The 20,776-nt window shown below is 38.7% G+C and overlaps 1 protein-coding gene across 1 annotated transcript in view; it reads right to left on the minus strand.

The window, feature by feature from the left end:
• Positions 1-429: 429 nt before the first annotated feature.
• BANK1 (B cell scaffold protein with ankyrin repeats 1) overlaps positions 430-20,776 on the minus strand; it is a 136,407-nt gene continuing 116,060 nt past the window's right edge. The window contains exons 12-16 of the mRNA XM_085057929.1: positions 11,056-11,124; positions 9,248-9,432; positions 7,582-7,645; positions 2,965-3,014; positions 430-1,058 (exon numbers count right to left, since the gene is read on the minus strand). Coding sequence (XP_084914055.1) covers positions 3,004-3,014; positions 7,582-7,645; positions 9,248-9,432; positions 11,056-11,124 — 329 coding nt within the window. The 3' untranslated portion in view covers positions 430-1,058; positions 2,965-3,003. The remainder of the gene's footprint in view (positions 1,059-2,964; positions 3,015-7,581; positions 7,646-9,247; positions 9,433-11,055; positions 11,125-20,776) is intronic.

Raw genomic sequence — 20,776 nt, forward strand, 5'->3', positions numbered from 1 at the left:
CAAGATTCTGTCAATATTTTAAAATCCCAACATTGGCTTTTTGCCTTATTTTCATTCCTAATAGTTCACTTGGAACAATAATTTGTTAGGATTGGAAAAATAATATGAGCCTTGAGGGCTTGAACTTCAAATCCACTCCCTTCCTCCAAATTTGTTTGTCACATTAATATGTAGTTAATGACCAAAATGTATTTATATTAAGGAGATTTTTTTCCTTGCTTTTGTGCACAAAATGGGCAAATCATCTTGCATACTCTTACATCATCACATGCTCTCTTAAATTTTGTAGAATAACACTAGGGGAATGCAGGCCGTTATACCCATTAACCATATTTATTCCTTTCATGTTGCTGTGCTAATGCAGTAGAAAGTAATTTGGTTTTGTTCTGGATATAATTTACCTTAGGCAACTTACTAAACAAAACACAATTTCCTTGTAACCCAAAGTCTTGTAATCTCTTTATTGAATTAGTAAATAATTAGTACTGATTTACATAGTTTGGCTTAAGAAATTAGCTTTAATGTGAATACAGTTATTTAAACTGGTGATGAAATACAATTATTCCTAGAAAAGACAAATTTTTATACAGAGTTAGCACAAAAATGTTTCAACAGAAAGTAAAAGCTAAATTTTACTTACTTGCACTTCATAATCTTCATAACCTTTTACAATCTTCCTCTTTTGAGCATAAAATCTACTTTTAAACAAATTACTAAGCACAATGGTAAAACTGAAATGTCTTAAAAAATTATTAACCGAAGCACGCAATACATCTTTATATAAATTGTCAGCTGTCATCTTGGAAAAAGAAAAAGCAAAGAAAAGGTGTAAAATTCAGTGCTGACTTTACAAGAAAGCTTATTAATTTGCTTTAGTGATCCTGGTGTTCTTCCAGAGTTGGCCCAGGCGAGAGATTCAAGGCACTGCAAGTGCAGCGATGATCACACAGCAGTGTTGCAGCAGGACGGGATGGAGCCTGAGGCTGGCAGGGCACAGCTGGAACACATGGGGGATGCCAAGCAGAGAAAACTGATGTGCAGCTGGCTGAGGAGTCACACTGTAGGAAACATGCCTGTTATTCAATAGGCTGGTCTGGTTGGTTAGAATAAGATCAAACTGTACTTGTTGAAATGAGTGTACGAGAATCAAAACCATTCTACTCCATCAGATTCACCAGCTGGGTATCAATTCCCTTATCCTACTCCCACCTTGCATATGGAAAATGTGATTGTGATTGTTAGCTAAGTTAACTGAGAACTTTGCACTGGAGTCAGAGACTGAACTGTCTGGAGAATCAAAACACGAGCAATAGAAAGATATTTCTTGAATGTTTATCTACAGTTTTTTGTAACAAGCAAACACTCAAAAATCTTCCTGAAATTAGTCTTAAAAAAAAAGTGGTTACTTTGAACCAATCTGAAGACATCAAACAGCAAGAAAACTATGGATAGGCCATATTTTGCAGACGAGGAGAACTTTGGAGTTTGCTGTGGATAATTCACAAACAAAATTTATTGAATGTTCTGGATAAATTGTATTTGCAAGTTCTCCCACATCTTATTCTCGTTCTCTCTCCCACATAATAATTTTCTAAAAGTTACAGAAATCACCTATTCTGATCCCAGGGGTAATTCCCCCCTCTCCCCTTGCATGATTCATCTCACTTTAGCAATCTGGAATTTATAAGCATCTCTGATATTACCCAGTTTTCTGTAATAGTTTTCTCCAGCTTCAGAGCTTTCAAAATTCAAAGCTTTTTCACTCATTAAGTGTAGGTGACTTCATCTCCACTCAAGGAAACAGCTCTGTTAGGAATGCCCATGTAGGAGTTTTAGCTGCCTCTTGAAGAAGGAGCAATAATTTTTAATTTTCAGCTCATGTCATAAGACTCTTTTTTTGTTCTCATGAGAGCTTTTGAAGAGGGAACAAGTGATTCAGAGGATAAGCAGCAGCAGAGGAGGTACCTATTGTTTTGTGGTGTGGACACTGCACTCCAGTGAGCAGGTGAGCAGTTGGCTCCAGAAATGAGACAAGGACACACAGTTCTTGCAAGAAGCAACTTTACATGAGAGTAGGGTGGCAGAAGAGACCCCTTTAAAGATAATCCATTTTCAATGCAAAAAAAATAATGCCACAACAGTACCATGCTGCACTACCCTCACTTGGAAAAGCTGGAGAGGCAAATTGAATCAAGCAGTAATTTAGCTAAAAAAGCCTTTAAAATTATAGTTGTCTTCAGGAATAAATTGCATCAATTTGATACTGCAAACAAATATTACTTAATATTACATAACAATAGGAAAAATGTTAATACTATATCAATATATTAATGTAATAGTGATGTGATGAGCTATAAATGGAAGCACACAGGTAGCAGATAGTAATAATTAAAATCACCAATTATTAAAGATCTGATTAGATACCCCAAACCCAAGAAACTCACAGTCACTAGCACAATCATCAGAAAATTCTGCTGTTTGTGGAGACAGTATCATCACCTCTAAACTTCCCAGCACCGAAATGACCACTGGTCTCATGTTTAATCTGGACACACCCTTGTATCTTTGGCTTTCAACTTTTTTCACTATGTTTGATACTGCTTGTGAAATCAGTATGTAGGACCAGACTCCAGTACAGCCTTTAGCTGCATAGACTGTGTGAGTGGCAATAACTCTCTTCAACTGCACCCAAAAGTGAGCTCAGTGCCTCACTGCTTGCTGATCTGCCCTGCAGTAAACAAGAACAGGTTGATAGCTGATAAAAAAGAAGTTCTAGCACAAGCTAGACTGTGTGGTGATAATGGTTTATCTTGTGAAATCAGAGCCTCTGTCTGAGATGCACGTCCATGTTACTGTTACACAGAGACACTCTGATGGAAAGTACTTCCACAAGTGTCTGTTTCCATGACAAACACCATTTCTGAGCCTGAGTGTGTGTGTGTGCATTTGTATACCTGCTCTTACCTCGGGTCATTAGGCATCTGTTCCTTGTCTGTTGAGCTCCTAGTTGTAGACTAAAGAGAAAACAGTGCAATCAATAGTCATTTATATCAGTAAGTTAGGCTTGTGCAGAATAACTTTCAAAGTTGAGTAATTCAGAAAATACATTCCTACAATGAGTCACTTTTTGTGTGTTTTACTTCAAATACAAAGACAGCACATGTCCCTGGGAGCAGGGGACAAAGAGACATTCACAAAAAGAAGCAGTTGTTGTGTGGGAGAATGACATGAGGTGGATTTTGTATAAATCTTACTCCCAACAGCAAGGCTGGTCTCTCTTGGTCACAATTAGGAGAGGTGGGAGGTACATGGATATTCATTGTCTTGGTGAATTCCTGTCAGCAGTGTGACTGTGAGCTTGCCTCATGAAGACCTGGCTTGGTGATAAATAGGCAGAAAACTGATTTTTGTTATTTTCTAGATTTAAACTTTGAGCATCATGTGAAGCTCAGAAATTGGAAATAAGCCAGGCTAAAGATGTTCCTTCACAAGTCCAGTGGACACTATTGTAAACTACCAGCAAATACGTATTTTCAAGACTAGTGGTCCTGACCAAATACTGTTGAAATAATGAGGAAAAAAGCAGCTTTTCTATGACTTCCTCTCTGTCCAAACATACAAAAGCATACAGGATCCCATGTTATTGCAAATTTGCTAACTGAGTTGATTAAAACAGTTTTAGTGCCTGTAGATCCAAATGTCAGAATTAGGGTCTGTCTTTGTTCATCTGCCTATTGACCTGGCAGAGACAACAGAAATTGGTGGTTGTGTTCAAATGTAAGAGGTGGTTTTTTAGTTTTCAGGGAACTCTACTTAGACACAACCTGCAAGCTGGAGAGGCATCAACTGATGAATAAGCAATCTGTTAGCAGCTTGGACTAAAAACAAGGCACTGATGAGGGCTGAGGAATGAAGCCAGACATTTTGGGTAGCAAATGTAATCAATAACCTGCCAGTTTGTAAAAGGTGCATAGTGCTCTTCTGGGTGTTTTTTGGATGAAGATGGGAAAGAGATTTGGTCTTTGGCAGAAAGTTGGGCATCTACAGATTTGGAAATCCAAATCTGGAAGAAGTAGTTCTGTGGAGGATGCCTCTACTGCACTGGATGACCTGGCTACTTAAAGGACCTTACAGGAGCAGGTCAGTATTAAACAGGCTACAGCAACAGATAGTAAAGTTGCCCTTCTTGGAGAGGAAGGCCACTTTCAGTGTCAGTATCTGATTTTTACCACTGATTTTAGCAGCTAAGAAATAAATGCTTGCAGCAGAGTAGCCTGTGGAAAAAGCTTTGGCCTTTCCACAGCAGGTCACTTACCTTGCCAGTTTTACCAGGGAGCCCAGACTGAACAGATGCAAAGACTGAATTGATCATTTTTCCCATGGGCATATTTGTCATTGGAGGATTACTAAAACATTTAACATTTTTTCCAAGACCTACCTTCAACCACTGTAGAAGTTGCTGGCATTGAAATAATAATAGCTGTAGTAACACCACCACCAATAATAATAAATCAGGCTTAACATCTGCTTAATGCAGTATTTGTCTCCTGAAGTCCAGCTGAGTTATAGTTTGTCCTCTGTGGCCTTTCTCTTGCTCATTACCCACCAATGAAGCAGGGACACCTACTACTCAATTCTTGCTGCTATGCCAAGCCTGGAGAATAGAGCATCAGTCATTCTCAGTTTTGATGAGGAATCTGGCACTATCCTATGTGTCCCTAACAAACAAGTTCAAGGTTCTACAGAGATTAGCTATGAGGGGATGGCTAACTACAAACAACTCAAACCATCTTACATAGTTTCTCCAATCTTGTGCATATTTTTAGGTGCTGGATGACTAAATCTGTGGGATGTGACACACAAGGTGCCATAATGTAGCTGCAATAGTAGGCAGGTTTTGAAATTTCGTTTTCAGAAATGGCTAAATGAAATTCACACAGGTACTTCAAATGCCCAGTGATGTAGACAGGCATCTCACAAGTTTTTAAATATTCCCATGTGCTAGGAAGTAAGGACATGGAATGCATGTGAAAGCTGTGTTGTTTTTCAAGATTTTAGAGGAAACTTGTCCAGTACTCCTTAACTAAACATTGTCTCAGCTGCTGCCTTTTGTTCTACTAGTGGACATGCACAAGCCCAAGACTCTCAAGCCTTATCTTATGCTTAAGGAGTCTTGCTTACAGATAAAGATTGCCATGGCCAATAGGCTACTTCTGATTCAGGACTTTGGTGGTGCACCATGAAAAATCTGGGCTACTTAGATTTAAAAATGGAGCTTTTGTCCCCAAATCTTTTATGTATTTCCCTGAAATTTCATTTAAGGTGTTTGGTTTTGTTGGTTTTGGTCTGTTGGCTAACACCTTCTTGGAAAAAAAAAGGTATGATCAATGTCTACAGGTCAGACCAGATGTGTATTATACAGTATTGAGATAAACCACTGTCTGTGCCTGCACTTTCTGCAAATGAACATTCTATATGCCTAGGCTTATTTAGTTGTTCCTAAAATAGGGTTTTGTAGATATTTTACTCTAAGAGTGGCAGAATGTTTTGCTTTGCAGTTGTTTTTTTTTTTGTGTCTTGCTCAGTCCTATATTAGACTGTTAGAAAATGAGACATGAACTTTGAGATAGCATCAAATGTTATAATGGAAGGCTGAAATGGGTGCCACTCTCATTAATAACTTTCATTACAGTGGAAGCAAGATCAAACTTATCAAGAAACTAAAAATTATGTTCCATATTAATTTCCAGGAGATACTTTCCTTTCTCATTAAAATAAAATCAAATTCCTTTTCTAACAGACTTCAGATGTGATCCCTTTAAATCTCCAATCAAGACTTCAAAAACCAACAGTGCAAATCCTGATTTCCAGCATGGAATCTAGAGAGGGAGGTACAGTACATGTTTTCAAAGGTACAGAATCTGTACCTTTGAGAGAGTCTGTATATACATGTGAAAACTAAAATTCTTTGAACAAATCTGAGGACTGCTGACATACCACAAAGCACTTTACTAAATGGCATGTGAAATAAAATGTCTCTCAAATGCTCTCTGCTCTGCTTTCCTTAGGAACTCTGAAGGAGAAAAGAAAGTGATTGTCATTTTTGTTTCAGGCAATTTGTTTATGTCTGGACATAGCTATCAGCCTTCTGAGATCCCTGTTTACTCCTGCCATTGATATGCCTCCAGTTCTAGAGGAAGTCCCTGTTTTCAAGCATTGAAATATTTGATTTCTGTTGTTGGACACAGACAGAGGCCTCCATAATGGTTCTTCCCATTGTATTTCTGCAGTGCAAAGCTGCTGATTTATATGCATCATGGGATATATGATAGTGTAATAGAGGGCAGAGAGGTTAGGATCGAAAGGGAATATAGCGATCATTATCTGAGTTACTGGATAATTTCAGAAAATTAACAATTCTGGTGTTGATACAACATTTCTGCTGGTATGATTCAATAAAAGAACTCTGCAGAGGGAGGACAGCCACAGAGGCAGGACTGCTGGTGTGGCCTTAAAATCAAACCCTACTGACAAATACTTTCCAAGAATCACCCTCCTGTTATGAGCTGCAGTGATCCCAGGCCCTCAGGCTCTGAACACCTTGTGAAGGCTTTTGCTCAGGACACTGCACTCCTACCAGCCACAGAGGATGTTAAAGCTGAAATATCTGGACTGCAAAGCTGCCACTGGGCCAGCAAGAATTTCCCTTAATTAATTACAGTATCTCACAAGTTCACATAAATACAACACTGTCTAAAAGAATAATGAAAGCAGTACTGTGGATTTTCTTTTTCTCTCTTGCAATAAGGAAGTAACACATCCAGGTGATAATTTGAAATAGTGATATACAAATGGCACTAAGCCCAATGTCAAAAAGAAACACTAATTTCCCTTTCAGCATTTGCACTGACATTTACAGAAATCACAGGCCTAAAGCCAGTAACATCTAATAGATTCTTTTCATAACAACGACAGAAGATCATTTACAGGAAAAGCAGATGATTTATACTATTGTAGATGACACTCAATCACAAAAATCATAGAATATTCTGAGTTGGAAGGCACCCACAAGGATCATAGAGTCCAGCTCCTGGCCCTGCACAGGAAACCCCAAAAATCCTATTTTTCTCCAAAAAGGGAAAAAAGCATCTTAAGTCACCAGTGGCACAGTTTTAAATAATGACCACAATACTCATAAAAACTGCTGTAGCAGTAGAAAATTCATCAAGAATTTGCAAATTGATGGCTGATTTACAAATAAAATATTGAAGTCATCAAGCAAATTGATCTAAAGAAGCCATCTACTCAAATTCTGATGATGCAGTAGGAAATGGGCTACAGAAAAGCTGAGCCACAAAGACTTGGTAAATTTTCTGCCCCATTAACTCACAGTGAGTTCATCTTTGGGATGAAATCTTGACACTGCTGAAGGCCTGATTATGCTAAAACTAATGTGGTCAGATACAGAAAATGCTCATTCCAAATTCAATGCCCAATCCAAAAGGGTTTGGATCAGACCTCTGCATTGTACTTATAGTTCAAGGCTTCAGAGCCCTAAAAGGCAGAAAAAGTGCAACTTACCATTCAGGTTTTCATTTTCTTGTCTGTTTCTGATAGTGGTGTCTCTAAGGTGATGCACCTTTTCCTTTAAGTAAAAAAACAAACATAAAACCAGCAGCAGAAATCAGTAATGGAAGTTTACTGTAAAAATAGTGAGGCACTATAAAAAGCTGAATTCTTTAGCATTCTGAACACCAAGCATCTCTCTCCAGGAAAAAGATTTTAAAAGACTGAAAAATGTTTATTATGCTAATTTTAGCATTTTTACCTCAGAGTTTTGTGGAGTTTTTTTTTGCCATCAGTAAGTTATAACGATTCTGGCATTAGATTACAGAGGCTCGGGTGTTCTTTTTACTTTGGTTTTTTTTTCTTTTTCTCTTTTTTTTGGACAAGTGATTTTTCCTCAAAAATCCAAGTGAAGGACAAACAACTGCAGTGACAGCATGAAGTAAGTTCATCATGTTTATAGAGGGGTGACAACAAGACTTTTCTATGGAACAAAACCAAAGAAAAGTCACACATGCAGTGCAGGGTATAAACCACCACTACAAAGTAGCTTTTTCCCTGAAGCAGTGAAAACAGGCCAAGTAAATCTCCCTTGAAATACAGGCATCTTACAGTTCACCAATAAAAAGACTTATAACTTGGTGCTGCTATCATGGCACAGATTATTCACAATCCTCCTCCACAAGAAATGCCCCTGACTGAGAAAGCAATACCAGCAGTTCATCAGCATGCTTGGCTGCAGATGGATTTGGAAAAGGGCATCCACCATGCTCCTAGTGCTGTGCTGCTGATGCCCAGCTCGGGAAAATAGGCTCCCAAACTGTTCCAGGCCCTTGCACTTTTGATGCTAAGTGTTCCACTGTGATGACAAAGCTCACACTTTCAAGTGGATGCAAACACAAAGAGTATCCTCCTTGCTGGCAATATCTGACAGCTCTCCCACTTTGCAAAGCAGCAGACTAGCTTTGCTCTTTCTACTAAATGACCTAAAGGGCAACAAGAAATTATTTTTGTTAATGCATGACCTCATACAAAGTGAGTGCATAACCTCTTCCTCCATGTGCCTTTTTAGAAGTAATTAACAAACCTCCTCTCCATGGCTTGCAGCTTTGATGCAGTTCTTCCAGTGACTCAGTGTGTAGGCTTTTGTAAATCCTGTTTTTGTGCACCTCAATTTACTCCATACATTGAATACAAAGGAGCTGAAGAGCATAGCCAACAGTTGTGAATTTCACTAAGTATATTCAACATTTTCAGACAGGCATAAAGCCTGATGTAAGTCAATATATATTAATTGACTATAATAAATGTATGTTTGATATAGTCATGTTTCTGTTAGCTGGCACTGCTCAACAGCACATTTGGTTTGTTTGGTGACATAAGGTTTGTGGTTTCATGAAAGATGCACATCACCCAACAGTTTAAAACACAAGTCTTACGAGACCAACATATCTAACTCAGGATTTCAACCAAATTCAGAAAACCTCTCAAGTAATGAAACAACAGTAGAAACAGGTATGTAGAAGATTCAGAACCTAAAGCAGCAAGCTCCTTGGGAGCTGATTGACATATAAATAATGATTTTTACTTTTGATCTCATATGCAGGAGCCAAAACACAAGATCTTGTTTCTAGAACTTCTGATCAAGATTCCTATCAAGGAACAGATTTCATGCTCATACCTGTTGAGTGGATGGTAGTCTCTGCCTCTTGTTCTGCCACTGTTTAAATCTGTCAAGAGCTTCATCCACAGAAATTGCCCCCTTTTTCACCTGTTCCTGCAAGTGGATGAGTTCTTCCTGTTCAGGATGGATGTTGTGCACCACAGTGCTGTAAGTTACTGTGTCAGTGTGGCCTCTGTGTGCTGCTGTAAAAAAATAGAGTGAGAAATGCAACAAATCAATGAGGATTCCACCATTACTCTTTGGCAGTAGAGCAGCATCCTAAACATTTCCTTTATTACTATTGCCCTGGTCCATGGATTCTCCATTAGTGTTGGTTCATAAAATAATTTCCTTCAAGAATTAGTTATAGTACTGACATTTTAAAGGAAATGGTTGCTATACAAAGTATCCCTTTTTATCCCTTTCTTCTTCAGTGTCATACACTACATATCTCAAAAGTTGTGGATGAAATTTGGTCAGGAAATTTTGAAATTTCTCAAAATTTCCTTCCTCCAAATGATTAAATACCTTGCAGTAACAAGAAAACACTGCAGCCTAGCATTCCTGGAGACTGTGCACAACTAAAGTTGCTGTCAGATTCACAGCTTGGTCCAGGGAGGTGCAGCACTGCTTCTCTCCAGGATACTGACACTGGAATGGCTGATGCAGAACACACAAGCAGCCATGAAACAGAGGTCTCTGAGCCCTCTACGGGTCTGTTGCACCTGTTTCACTGCGTGGGGAGTGTGGTAAGGTGAAAAACCCTTTAAACCATCAAAATGATTAGGGTCAGTTTTTCTATTACATCAAGTGCCACAATCTTCATCTCAAGCAAGGAAGGATTATTCAAAAGGAAATATGCCAAGGAAAATAATAAATAGCTACTGTGGCTTCTTCCAGTATCTCTTTTTGATCACACCAGTACTTAGTAAGCATGAATCTCTATTCTTTTGCATCTCAGTTAATTGTTTCTATTTTGATGGATTAATGACCTTTCATCTGATAGGATTATTTGCAGATCAGACCAGGTTAGGTAAAAGTTCATTTTTTTGTATCAGCAAAAAGTGTGTGTGTATCTCATCAGACCCATAAACCCATGTAGTCACTCCATCCCAGTAGGCCACTATGTTGGTCTGTAGAGCTATGCTACCAATATTCCACCACAGCTAGATCTAGAAGGTCCTGTATTCTTTTCTTTAGTGGTTCAGCATTCATGCAAAGTAATCTCAGTGCTACTGTAGACTGCAGTTCCCCAGTGCAGTAATAAATCAGTGATTACATGCTACTCTCTATGCTTTAATCCTGATCTGCTGCTTGATAAGTGCAGCAGGACGAAACATCTTCATTCAGTGTTCATTCATTTTGTACATAACACTGTAATTATTTTCGGGTACCATTAATGGAATTTACAGTAGCAACATTTTGATGTGCTACAACTCAAATCACAACTGGACTGCCACAATTAATTAATGTTACAGGGACCTTGGGGTGCCCAAGAGAGAACTTTTGCTCCCTGCACTGTTGTCTTTCCATGGCTGGAATCAGTGCACAGCTGAGCCCTCCTGTCCTTCCTTTTCTTGGCTTTAATCACAATGACTAAAGGAAAGAGCAAAATGCAAAGTAACTCTGACTCTACAAATCTTTCCTACAAGACTATAACTTTTAGTCTTCTTTAATCTGTTCTCTTAATGCTGCAATACCATTAAGGATATAAATCGTAGGTGGCAAAACAGATGCTAAATCAGCCAAAATCAAGTCACAGCAAAACTCTACTAGCTCTACTGAAAAATATCAAGGCAGTTAAAGAGCTAAATTAAACTTTGTACCGGGATTCCTGGCATCGCAGTATGTCCTGCTGTTGTCACTGGTCACTTGAGTGGCCTTTCGCTGAAACACTGCAACAAAATTAAGACTATAAGGAAGCAGAAAAATGGCAATAAAAACCCTCACAGATTCTGAACAAAGGAAGGAGACTTATAAAAGCAAGCTGGAACACATTTTTTGTTCTAGTCTAGGAATATTTTTCAACCCACTTGTCAGTACAATGTTAATTACTTGAAAAACTGTTCTGTTGCACAGAATGGCAGGATTACTGATGTTAGAGGAACCATTACAAGAAGCTTTGAAGAAAATAAAATGGACTTATCACACTAGTATATTACTTGTTTAGAAGAAACAGCAAAATCTCAGAGTTTTTCACATGGTACATACACTTACTGTAGCCTGTTTCTTATTTTATGGGCAGAAAAAAATCCAATAGTACCAGGTAAGAATAATGACACTGCTAAAGAAAGAGTGTGTGTATACACACATATAGTTCTATACACACTATATATTTCTTGTGTCTACTGTATTCAGGCACTAGAAACAGCAAAACATGACCACTCCATTAGTGTAGCCCATCATTCCCACTCCTGTGAAGTGCCCTGAGTACAGCCAGCCTGGATGCACCCTGAAATGCTTACAGTCAAACTTTTGCTGGCAGCATATGTAAAACGCAGAAGGTGGGAATTGCTCAGTTTCTGACTTAGCCTGTGTGGCACTAGCTTTCTCTCAAGTCTCAGTTCTGATTTTCCCTAAACAAACTGACAATCTAGAATCCAGAATAATTCCTGCCAATTAAGTAATCCTCTGTCATCACTGCAATGCAGCAAACGTGCCAGTTCAATGGAGCAAATATTTTCCTGGGGACCAAGGCCCTGGCCAAGGAGCTCTGCTCAGGCAGCAGAGCAGGCACACTCTGCATGTCAGTGTGGAGGCCTGGCTGCTTGCTCCTGCTGACCAGGGAAACCCAGTGCACTTTGCTCCTTGTCTGCCTGCTCAGGCTGCCTTGTTGTCTTCTCTCAGGGAAACTTGTAAAATGGATGATCAAGACCACTGTGACATCTAAACCCAGGATGTGCTACGCGCAGAGGCGAGGAAGGAGCAATTCCTAAGGGTGTACTTTCTACACTGCAGAATAAAGCTTTTACACTAACTCCTGAGTAGGCTTGGATGGGAGGTGATGATGAATGAGAACAGCTGGGGACTTGATGTTCCTTAGAAAGTGCTTGGGCTAAATAGAGAAAAAGAACAATACAGGCAGCACAGGCTGATGGTGTTATGTCCCTAGCTCAGCCAAACACTGATAGATTTTAACTTTTTTAATACTTTTCTCTGAAATTATCAAAGAATCCTACTAAGTATGGTTGCAGTGTTTTCTTCTCTACTTGAAATAGTAGTCTCCCTTTAAAGATGAAATTAAAGTAATGAGAACAAAGAGGTAATGCAGGCAGCCTTAATTTTACTGCATAAGGAGAAGAAGGGACATACTCAACAATGTGCTTGATTGGAAAGCACTTTAATTGATAGGCTTTGAAATTTCTGCTGAGTTTTGCAGTGTTGGAGTAATCAGAAATGGAATTACTCTCCCAGTGAAAAGTAAAATTGTTAAAACCACTTTATGTGCTGCATCTTGCTGAAATGATTTTAGTTGGCAGCAAGTATTCAGTGTGGGTGAGGTCAATGAAAACAAACGCCTGTTTCTGGAATGCCTGGAAAGACAGGCACACTCCACTGTACAACTGCCACAGGTTCAGGGAGAACTCTGGCAATTCACCCTTTCATTCCCACATTCCAATTACTTATGAAGTACTTGAATACAGCAGTGAAATAAAAGAAAGAGGTAATCTTGCACAGGGATATATTCCATTGTTTTCTTATGGAAGATAAAGTAAATATTCCTTCAGTAAAGCAATATTAATATAACCATTTTTTAAAGTGTCAGAATGCTACAATCCTTCAAGTAAGGATATGTATTCTTTTATTTTCTTATTTTCTAGGCCTCTTTGCCATAGATAATCTGATTAAATGTTGCAGTACTTCTATCATACTTACTGTGCACCCTTCAATAACATCTGTATGATCAGAAAGAGAGTCCTTTTGGGTTTTTAACCATATTGTGACTGGCTAAAGTACCCATGGATGCTTGTAGGTCAAAATCCACATATTAAATGTCCTGATCCTATACATGGCATTTAATTTTTGTCTACAACAAACTTCTTTTGCAGTTTCTCAGAATCAAAGATGGCTGAGAGAACTAATAAGTAATTCCACTTCATTCCCTTTCCTCTCTTCAGCTGCTGAAGAATACAGATGAAGTTTTTTGCAAGCCCTAAATACATTTTTATGTCTCAGGCAGGAAGATCTCTCTTTAGGAATGTAATGTAACCTCAGTATTCCTCCAGCAAAGCAAACTCAAGAGATAATGAAACTACTCAATATTTTTTAGTAGGACACAAAACCAGAAAACAACATTTAAGAAGTGGGACAAAACACAAATTTTGTGGCAAATATGCAGAACTCTGGGAATATCCCTAACGTATGTCTTGGAAAGTGAGTGGGATTCAAGGAACTCTGAATTGCCTTTTTTTTCCTCAGTCAGATGAACTAGAGATGTTTCAGGCTGTCTGCACATGCAGGTAAATAATGCTGTAAGGCTGGAAACGTGGTTAATATTTTCATGGTTAGCACCACAAGTAGAAAGGTTAGAAACACTTGAAATCTAAGTATTTTATGTATAATTCTGAACTCAGAATTCTGAACATTTTGTAGCCACAAACTGTGCAAGAAACTGTGATGACTATAAAGGTTCTAGAAAGAGAGAATGAAATTTTTTACAATAGCTGCAGGTTGAGAAAAAGAACAGGAATCTGATTTTCAAAATTAATTGAGGTTCTAACACAAAGCTGTAATGGTAAGGAGTCAGATGCACTATGACATTTCAAAAATTGCTTAGTGATATAATTAGAAGCACAGGCAATCAAAACATGGGAAGAGTTAGATCATGGGAAAGAAGAACTCATATCAGCTAAGAAGCAATGATCAACCGAGACATGGTTTCTAATTTATATTTACTTTACTCATCTAAACTATGAGGGATGTTGCCTACAACATTACCTCTGAAAATCAGTTTCCACTATGCACTAGTGATTCAAACAAAGCTAGACTGGTGAACCTACCCTCTGGAAGAATATATGAGCTAATCATACCTAATACATACATACTTGTCACTTTCAGTAGCACAAACACAAAGGAGAAAAGACACGGTGATTATTAAAAAATCCATCAATAAATATCACTGTTTTGAATTCAGCTTGCTTAGAAAATTCAAGATGCATTTATTCATCAGCTTCATTGAGCTGATGTTCTAAACAAAATTATCTGACTGTTTTCTTTAGGAAACATTTAAAATTAAAATACAGGGGAACAAAATCTTCATACGAACACATGGCTAAGTGATAATTCAAATTAATTAGTACACTAGGGTTGCACTTAGTAACACAACTCAGTTGCAAATTACAGTGGGTTTGCAAGCTGACTCCTTGTTCTTAGTAAGTTTTTGCTTCATTCATTTTTTTCATTCATTACATTTCATGTAATTAATTCGTGATTAATGGAAGAATGGAGAAGGAGGAGTGAATTGCTGGTTAGGATATGTTGCAGAGAGAGACTCCTATATTTGTCAATTCAATTTTTTCCACATTATTTAAACATTTTAACATTTAAACTGTGTATGCATAGTACCTAGGCAAATAAAACCTCCAAGTTCTTTTTTCTGGTAGAGATTAGATTGTAAATTAGATGTAGCAAGGCAAGGGATGACAAATACACAGAGAATACTAAGGAAGGAATATAGTAGAATGATGCTTATTATTCAGGAGATGAGAACTCTGCAGATGTTTGGTCTTTTAGAACATCCTTTTAGATTTCATTTTCCTTTTGTCTGTTTTGTTTGCTAACACACTGAACATCACTCAGCATAAGGACTGGAGAGAGGTCATCAATGCACAGCTAACCAGTAAGTTTTGTAAGAGATGATTAATGATCACTCCCAAAATTGATACAAAATATTTCACATATTCAAGATGAAAACAAAAAATTCCAGTGACTCAAACATGAAACTAAGGAAATGGGACCTTGTAAACAGACTTTTTTCTTTTTCCAAGGTAAGGCAGCTGAGCACATATGAAAAGCATATCAGCATGGCTCATGAATCTGATCTAGTAAGGTGCAGCCACTGTGGAGAAGGGATGGCTGTGTGGTGCAAGGTAACAAAGGCTCAAGTCCCAGAATCTGTCCTGTCCTGTCAGGGCAGCATAGGTGTCTGGCTACACTTAAACTGTGACAAGGCAAAGGGAAAACGACTGAGTAGTTTTAAGTGCACCAGAGCAGGAAAATGAGTGACCACATCTAAATTGGTACAGAAACTCTGATCACAGCTAAATGTGCAGCCTGACACTCAAGACATTTCTGAGAACACACAACAGTCCTTTCATCAGAATAAAGACTAGGTGATGCCAAGTGCACTTGCAGAAATACCAACCTGCCACGTTGCTCCCTTACTTGCAGTGGGCCAATGCTGACAGGGCTCTTCAGACAGCATCACATCCACTCAACACAACTTACACAGGCTATTGCCAGCCTCTGCCTTCCACAGCTATTTAGTTGGCTGAGAATTAACCACTCCATTTTCTCAGACCAAAAGCAAAATTATTTTAAAAGGAATTACAGTGTAATGACAAAGTGAAAATATTAATCCAAAAATACACGTATGCTCACCAGCAATTCTCTTCACAATTTTCAGTGAGATTCTGAGTCCAACAGATATGAGCTCAAATCTGTTGGAATCCCAGCAACTTTGGTCATGGAGGGACCTCAGGAGACACTACAGAGATGACTCCCCTGCACTGGAGGAAGATAATAAAAATAATACCAGAACTCCCTTCTTACAGAAGGGGTAAAGAGTGAGTGAGTAGAAGAGGTGCCAGTGCTTAGTTTAAGGTGCTGCTCAGAGGTGGTGTCAGTGTACTGTGTAGCACAGCACCACACATGATGAAAAGAACTCTTACACCTCTGCTCTTGTCAGGATTTTAACTTAGAGGATCATGGAAGTTGGAAGGACTTTAGTGACATACTCAGGAGTATTTGCTCCAGCATGTAAACCCCAAATATACTTTTTCAGTCCCATTTTTCTTGAGTTGAGAAAAGCAAAAAGGGAAGGACTCTATGTCTGTTTTTACTAAAAATATGCTATTTGGAACAGTTTGGTTTGCAACCAAGCAGCATCCTATAAATATTTTTTCTCTGTGTGCACCTTATTCAGTACTTGTTTCCACTTACCGAAGTTCAGATAGTGAAACATCTGATTGAATGAATACAGTGGGTGAAGCTGGTATACCGCTCCCAACCAGGTCTGTAAAAACAGCCCAACTGCCAGGCAAACAGTGCTTCCTAGCATTTCATTTATGGAAAAACACCCGTAAGTTAGAAACACATAATGAAATTCATCTGCAGTGCAGTACTTTGTACTCACTGTAGGAGAGTACTACAAAATCCCTCTGTGGGACATAAATGTTTTGCAGTTTGCATGGGCTCTGAGGCTTCACTTTGGAAACCCCTGCTTTAGAGCTTTTAAACAATTGCCATAACAAGAATTACTGACTCAGGATGTGATCACTGTAGTTCCCAGTTATCAGCCTGATAAGTTTCCAAGACACTAACAGTTCTGTTCTGGATTTTGTTTATTCATTTCAGTGGGTTTATGCTGTCATTTCTGTATGTGAGATATTCTGCTTTCCTAAAAATATCCACTGGATGCTACTTTTTCTGCATACCCTGTGATTTTGATGAGCAATGAGAATGTTATTCTCCTCTGGAACAGTAACTGGAAAACATATTTTTCCGTTTCTAATTTTTAACCCTAGTGTGAGGTCCCATAGACAGCTATCTTTAAATAGCAAGATGTTTTCAGTGCACAGAGGGGAAACATTCGTTCAGGGATTTGTGAGAGGTTTGTGAAGAAATAAAGGCTACAGCATAGACATTTTACTTATGCTGTTGTGGGACAGGTATCTTTGCTGCAGAGAAACCCTGTCATACTAGTGGTCTGTGATGAGAGGTAAATGATTAAACCAGGTTATAATCCTTAACCCTGAGGGAGTCCTAGTTAGTCAGGCTTTGGAGATCGCAGGGGGGAACTGCAGAAACTCATGCACCTGTCATACAAATACACTGGAGAGTTTGGTTTTCAGCTCAATCAAATTTGGTATTAATAAGGAACATTAAAATTGCACTCTAAGCTGAAAACACATGAGCTTCATATGCTTATTTAACAGTTGTTTTGGCAGCACACAATTGAATAAAGCCCTGAAATAACCTACAGAGGAATACTAAGCACCTGAGGAATGGTAAGGGAGCACAGTTAGAGTGCACACCATCTGGACAGCAAGCTACTTGGCACCAATTTGCAGCTCCACTGGTTGATGAGCCTTTCACACACAAGGCAGAGTTCTTGCAGTGGTCTAAATTAAAGAACAAATGTAGCTCTCTGTTAATAATGCAGTCTGTTTACCAGTGTTCAATACAGTAGCTTGAATGTTCATTAAAATTTGAAAGTGCAATAAATGAAACTGAATAAAAGCGATTAGAACACTTATATTTTAAATGTTTCAACTCACCCATGTTTCCCAGAAGTTATTTGTCAGCAAATTCAAGGCAGATGCTCAAACTGTAAATTGTGGTAGCTCAATTATGACAACTTGCATCACTGAGTGTTTACTGTCTAGGTTTTGAAGTGGAGATCTTGCTCTGAAAGGGACTCTTGTCAAATCCCATGTTTGCTTTCTATAGATCAACAGTTTCCCACCCTGTCCTGAAGAGCACCAGGTGGGGTAATCTACAAGCAGCAGGCTTTCTGCCCAGTGTAAACTTGAGATTCCATGTATTTGAAAGCTGTTCTTTACAAAGAAAGCTATTTGCTTGCTTTCTTCTTTGTCGCTATTCTCATGGAAGCACCATCACTTTTGCTTAAAGGAGAAGATATTATTTTGTAATGTCATGGCCTACATTCAATGTGTGGTGAAAGCACTCATGGAAATTCATCCACTTGATTTGTCCAAAAGGACAAAAATAAAGAGAGTCACCTGCATGCAATCCAAGAGGCAAAAGGCATTTCTGCTACACAATGCTTACTTTTTCTACCTCCCCCCCACCCATAAATGAGCCCATCTATGGGTACATAAAGGACCAAAAAAACCCCAAAAAACCATCCTCCTCTGCATGGCACTATCACGCAATTTCATGCAATCCTTGGGGCATGAAGCTTTCCATGAACTCCCAAGGTACATGGGGATCCATTTGTGGGCAAATGTGCAGCCTCAGCACAGCCCTCCTCTGTGCATCATGATGCATTCTCTAATCCTGTTTTTCCACAGGACCTGTGTTTTACTGAATGCCGGAAGGGAACAGTTCTGAAGATCAACCAGAACTGCACAGTGAGGACATTCGCAAACTTACAGGAATATTAAATAATTTGTTTTATGAATTAAAAGGTATTTAGCAAATCGAGAATGAATACAGAGGAGGGAAGGATGGCTCAGTTAAGTAACTCTGCAGGACAGGACTTTTCTTTCCAACAAAGCCCTAGCCAAAGGGTCATTTAAGCCAGCAATCAGGCCTGTGAATGCCTGATGTCAGGGCACTGACTAGACACACTAATGATTTAATTTGAAGTTCTGAGAACTCCTAGTGGCCACTAAAATCAATGGTATCCCTGCTTTGAATGAGTAAAGTGTTATGTAATGCTGCTCATCTCAAGAATCTTAGTTCATACTGGGCATCCAAACCTCAGTGGATGCAGTCCAAGGGGCTGTAACAGGAGGGTCTGAAACAATGGCATGAATTATATTTTAAACAAAGTAAGAATGAAAAACTTTTTATGTCTAAGCACTTTAAACACTAGATGAAGTAAAACATCTGTGATAAATAGCTGCATATGGGTACCTACTTATTATTGTATTATAGCACAATTCTAACTTTTTGATTATTTGACTTTGCAACATCTGCAATACTCTTTTCATTATAATAGACGAAAACAAACCCCAAAACTAACTACCCACCTTCCTTCCTTTCCTTCCCTCCCTTCCTCCCCTTCCTATTTCCCCTCTTTGTTCTTTTTTCTATCCCCCTTCAGTAGGCACACTTACCCTTCTTTATCAATAAACAGTTCTCAGATATAATATTGCTGTGTTTGCACTTTATTTTTTGTCCAAGAAATCGATTAAAAAGAATCCTTCCTGACTCCCCCTTTTCACAGCGGGATGGGACAACTGGAGAGGCATTTTTTTTTAACCAATGTGGAGGGCAAAAATTGCCACTCCAAGTACAAGAAAAATCTTTTGGCTGAAGATACAATCCCATCTGTCTAAAATTTCACTAGCTATCTCAGGAATCCCTGGACAAAAAAGAGATATTCTGGGTCTGGAACCAGCAGGGCAGGTAGAAAAACAGAGACCTGAGTGGTCAACAGCAGCTTTCTTAAAGTGTTTCTATTTTTGCCCATGTATTGTGTAAGCAAAGGAACATGAGCCAGAAGCTGATTTCACAGAACTTCAGGAAACTAATTTGCCTACCACTGCTTGCTTATAAAAGCAAAGGTAAAAAACTTGTGTGTATATATGAGTATATACACACGGTGACCACAGCCGTTCCTCTGATAGCATCTGCCTTAGCCAATAAACAAAGCAGAAACACTCTAGTGCAATTAAAGACAGCAAAAGCAATCTCCCAGATAAAACATCTTCACATTAAGGGTTTCCAAGTCACTGGCCTGTGATGATAGTGGACCAAGAACTGAAACACTGTTCAAGCAACCTCCGTAAAAACAGCCATTTCATGACTTTTGTAGCTGTAAGAGTCCCTCCATGCCCATCCATTTTTGGATTGCACTGTAATTATTCATACATTTCACCTCCTGACTATGCTGAAGAAAGAGCAACTAAATGATGACTGCACTAGCCCATGCATTCTGGCCCTAACCTGGAGTTACACAGCCTGGAGGAAGAGAGCTAACTAGGACGAATAAAAGAAATCACTGACTTGAGATAGGCATGAAAGAGGAGGTGCTCCTCTGTATTTGGCTGGATGCTTTGGGTTGTTTTAATTGTTTTAGTGCAAAACATGCACAGCATGAAGTAAGCAATCTAATGGTGTCCTTTGCCAACCCATTTTTTTACCATTTGCTCTTATGCATATCCTTATAGGTTGGCAGGCTTTTGCAGAAAGAGGCTGGAGATGCAGGCAGGATGGATTTTGGGACTTACACAGAGATCTCTGCAGTTTGTTCACTGAATTCCTTTTGTTACTTTCATGTTTGGTTTCAGTTTGAATAAGACTACGAAGATATCTAAAACCTTTCTAGGCTTGTATTTCCATGAAATAGCTCAAAAGAATTCTCCAGTTTTCACAGAAGTGGTAAAAAGACCTAATCCTTCCTCCTAGAAATATAATGATCCTACCTAGAAATGTGTATTCCTAGCATCTCGAATTAGAGAAAAGATTGGAGAAAGAGGAATCCTCAAGCAGGCATTTCAACCAGAAAAGAGATTTCTTCTCATCAGAAACAAAAAAATAATTCTGAGACGGATTTTAGCCTTAAGTGAAAGCATTTTGATAAAGAAACTGAAAAGAAAGGCAATTCAAATAGCACACACTATATTGCATTGCTGT

Source organism: Lichenostomus cassidix, chromosome 4, assembly GCF_008360975.1.
Source record: "Lichenostomus cassidix isolate B80296 chromosome 4, HeHo_3.0, whole genome shotgun sequence".
NCBI lineage: Eukaryota > Metazoa > Chordata > Aves > Passeriformes > Meliphagidae > Lichenostomus > Lichenostomus cassidix.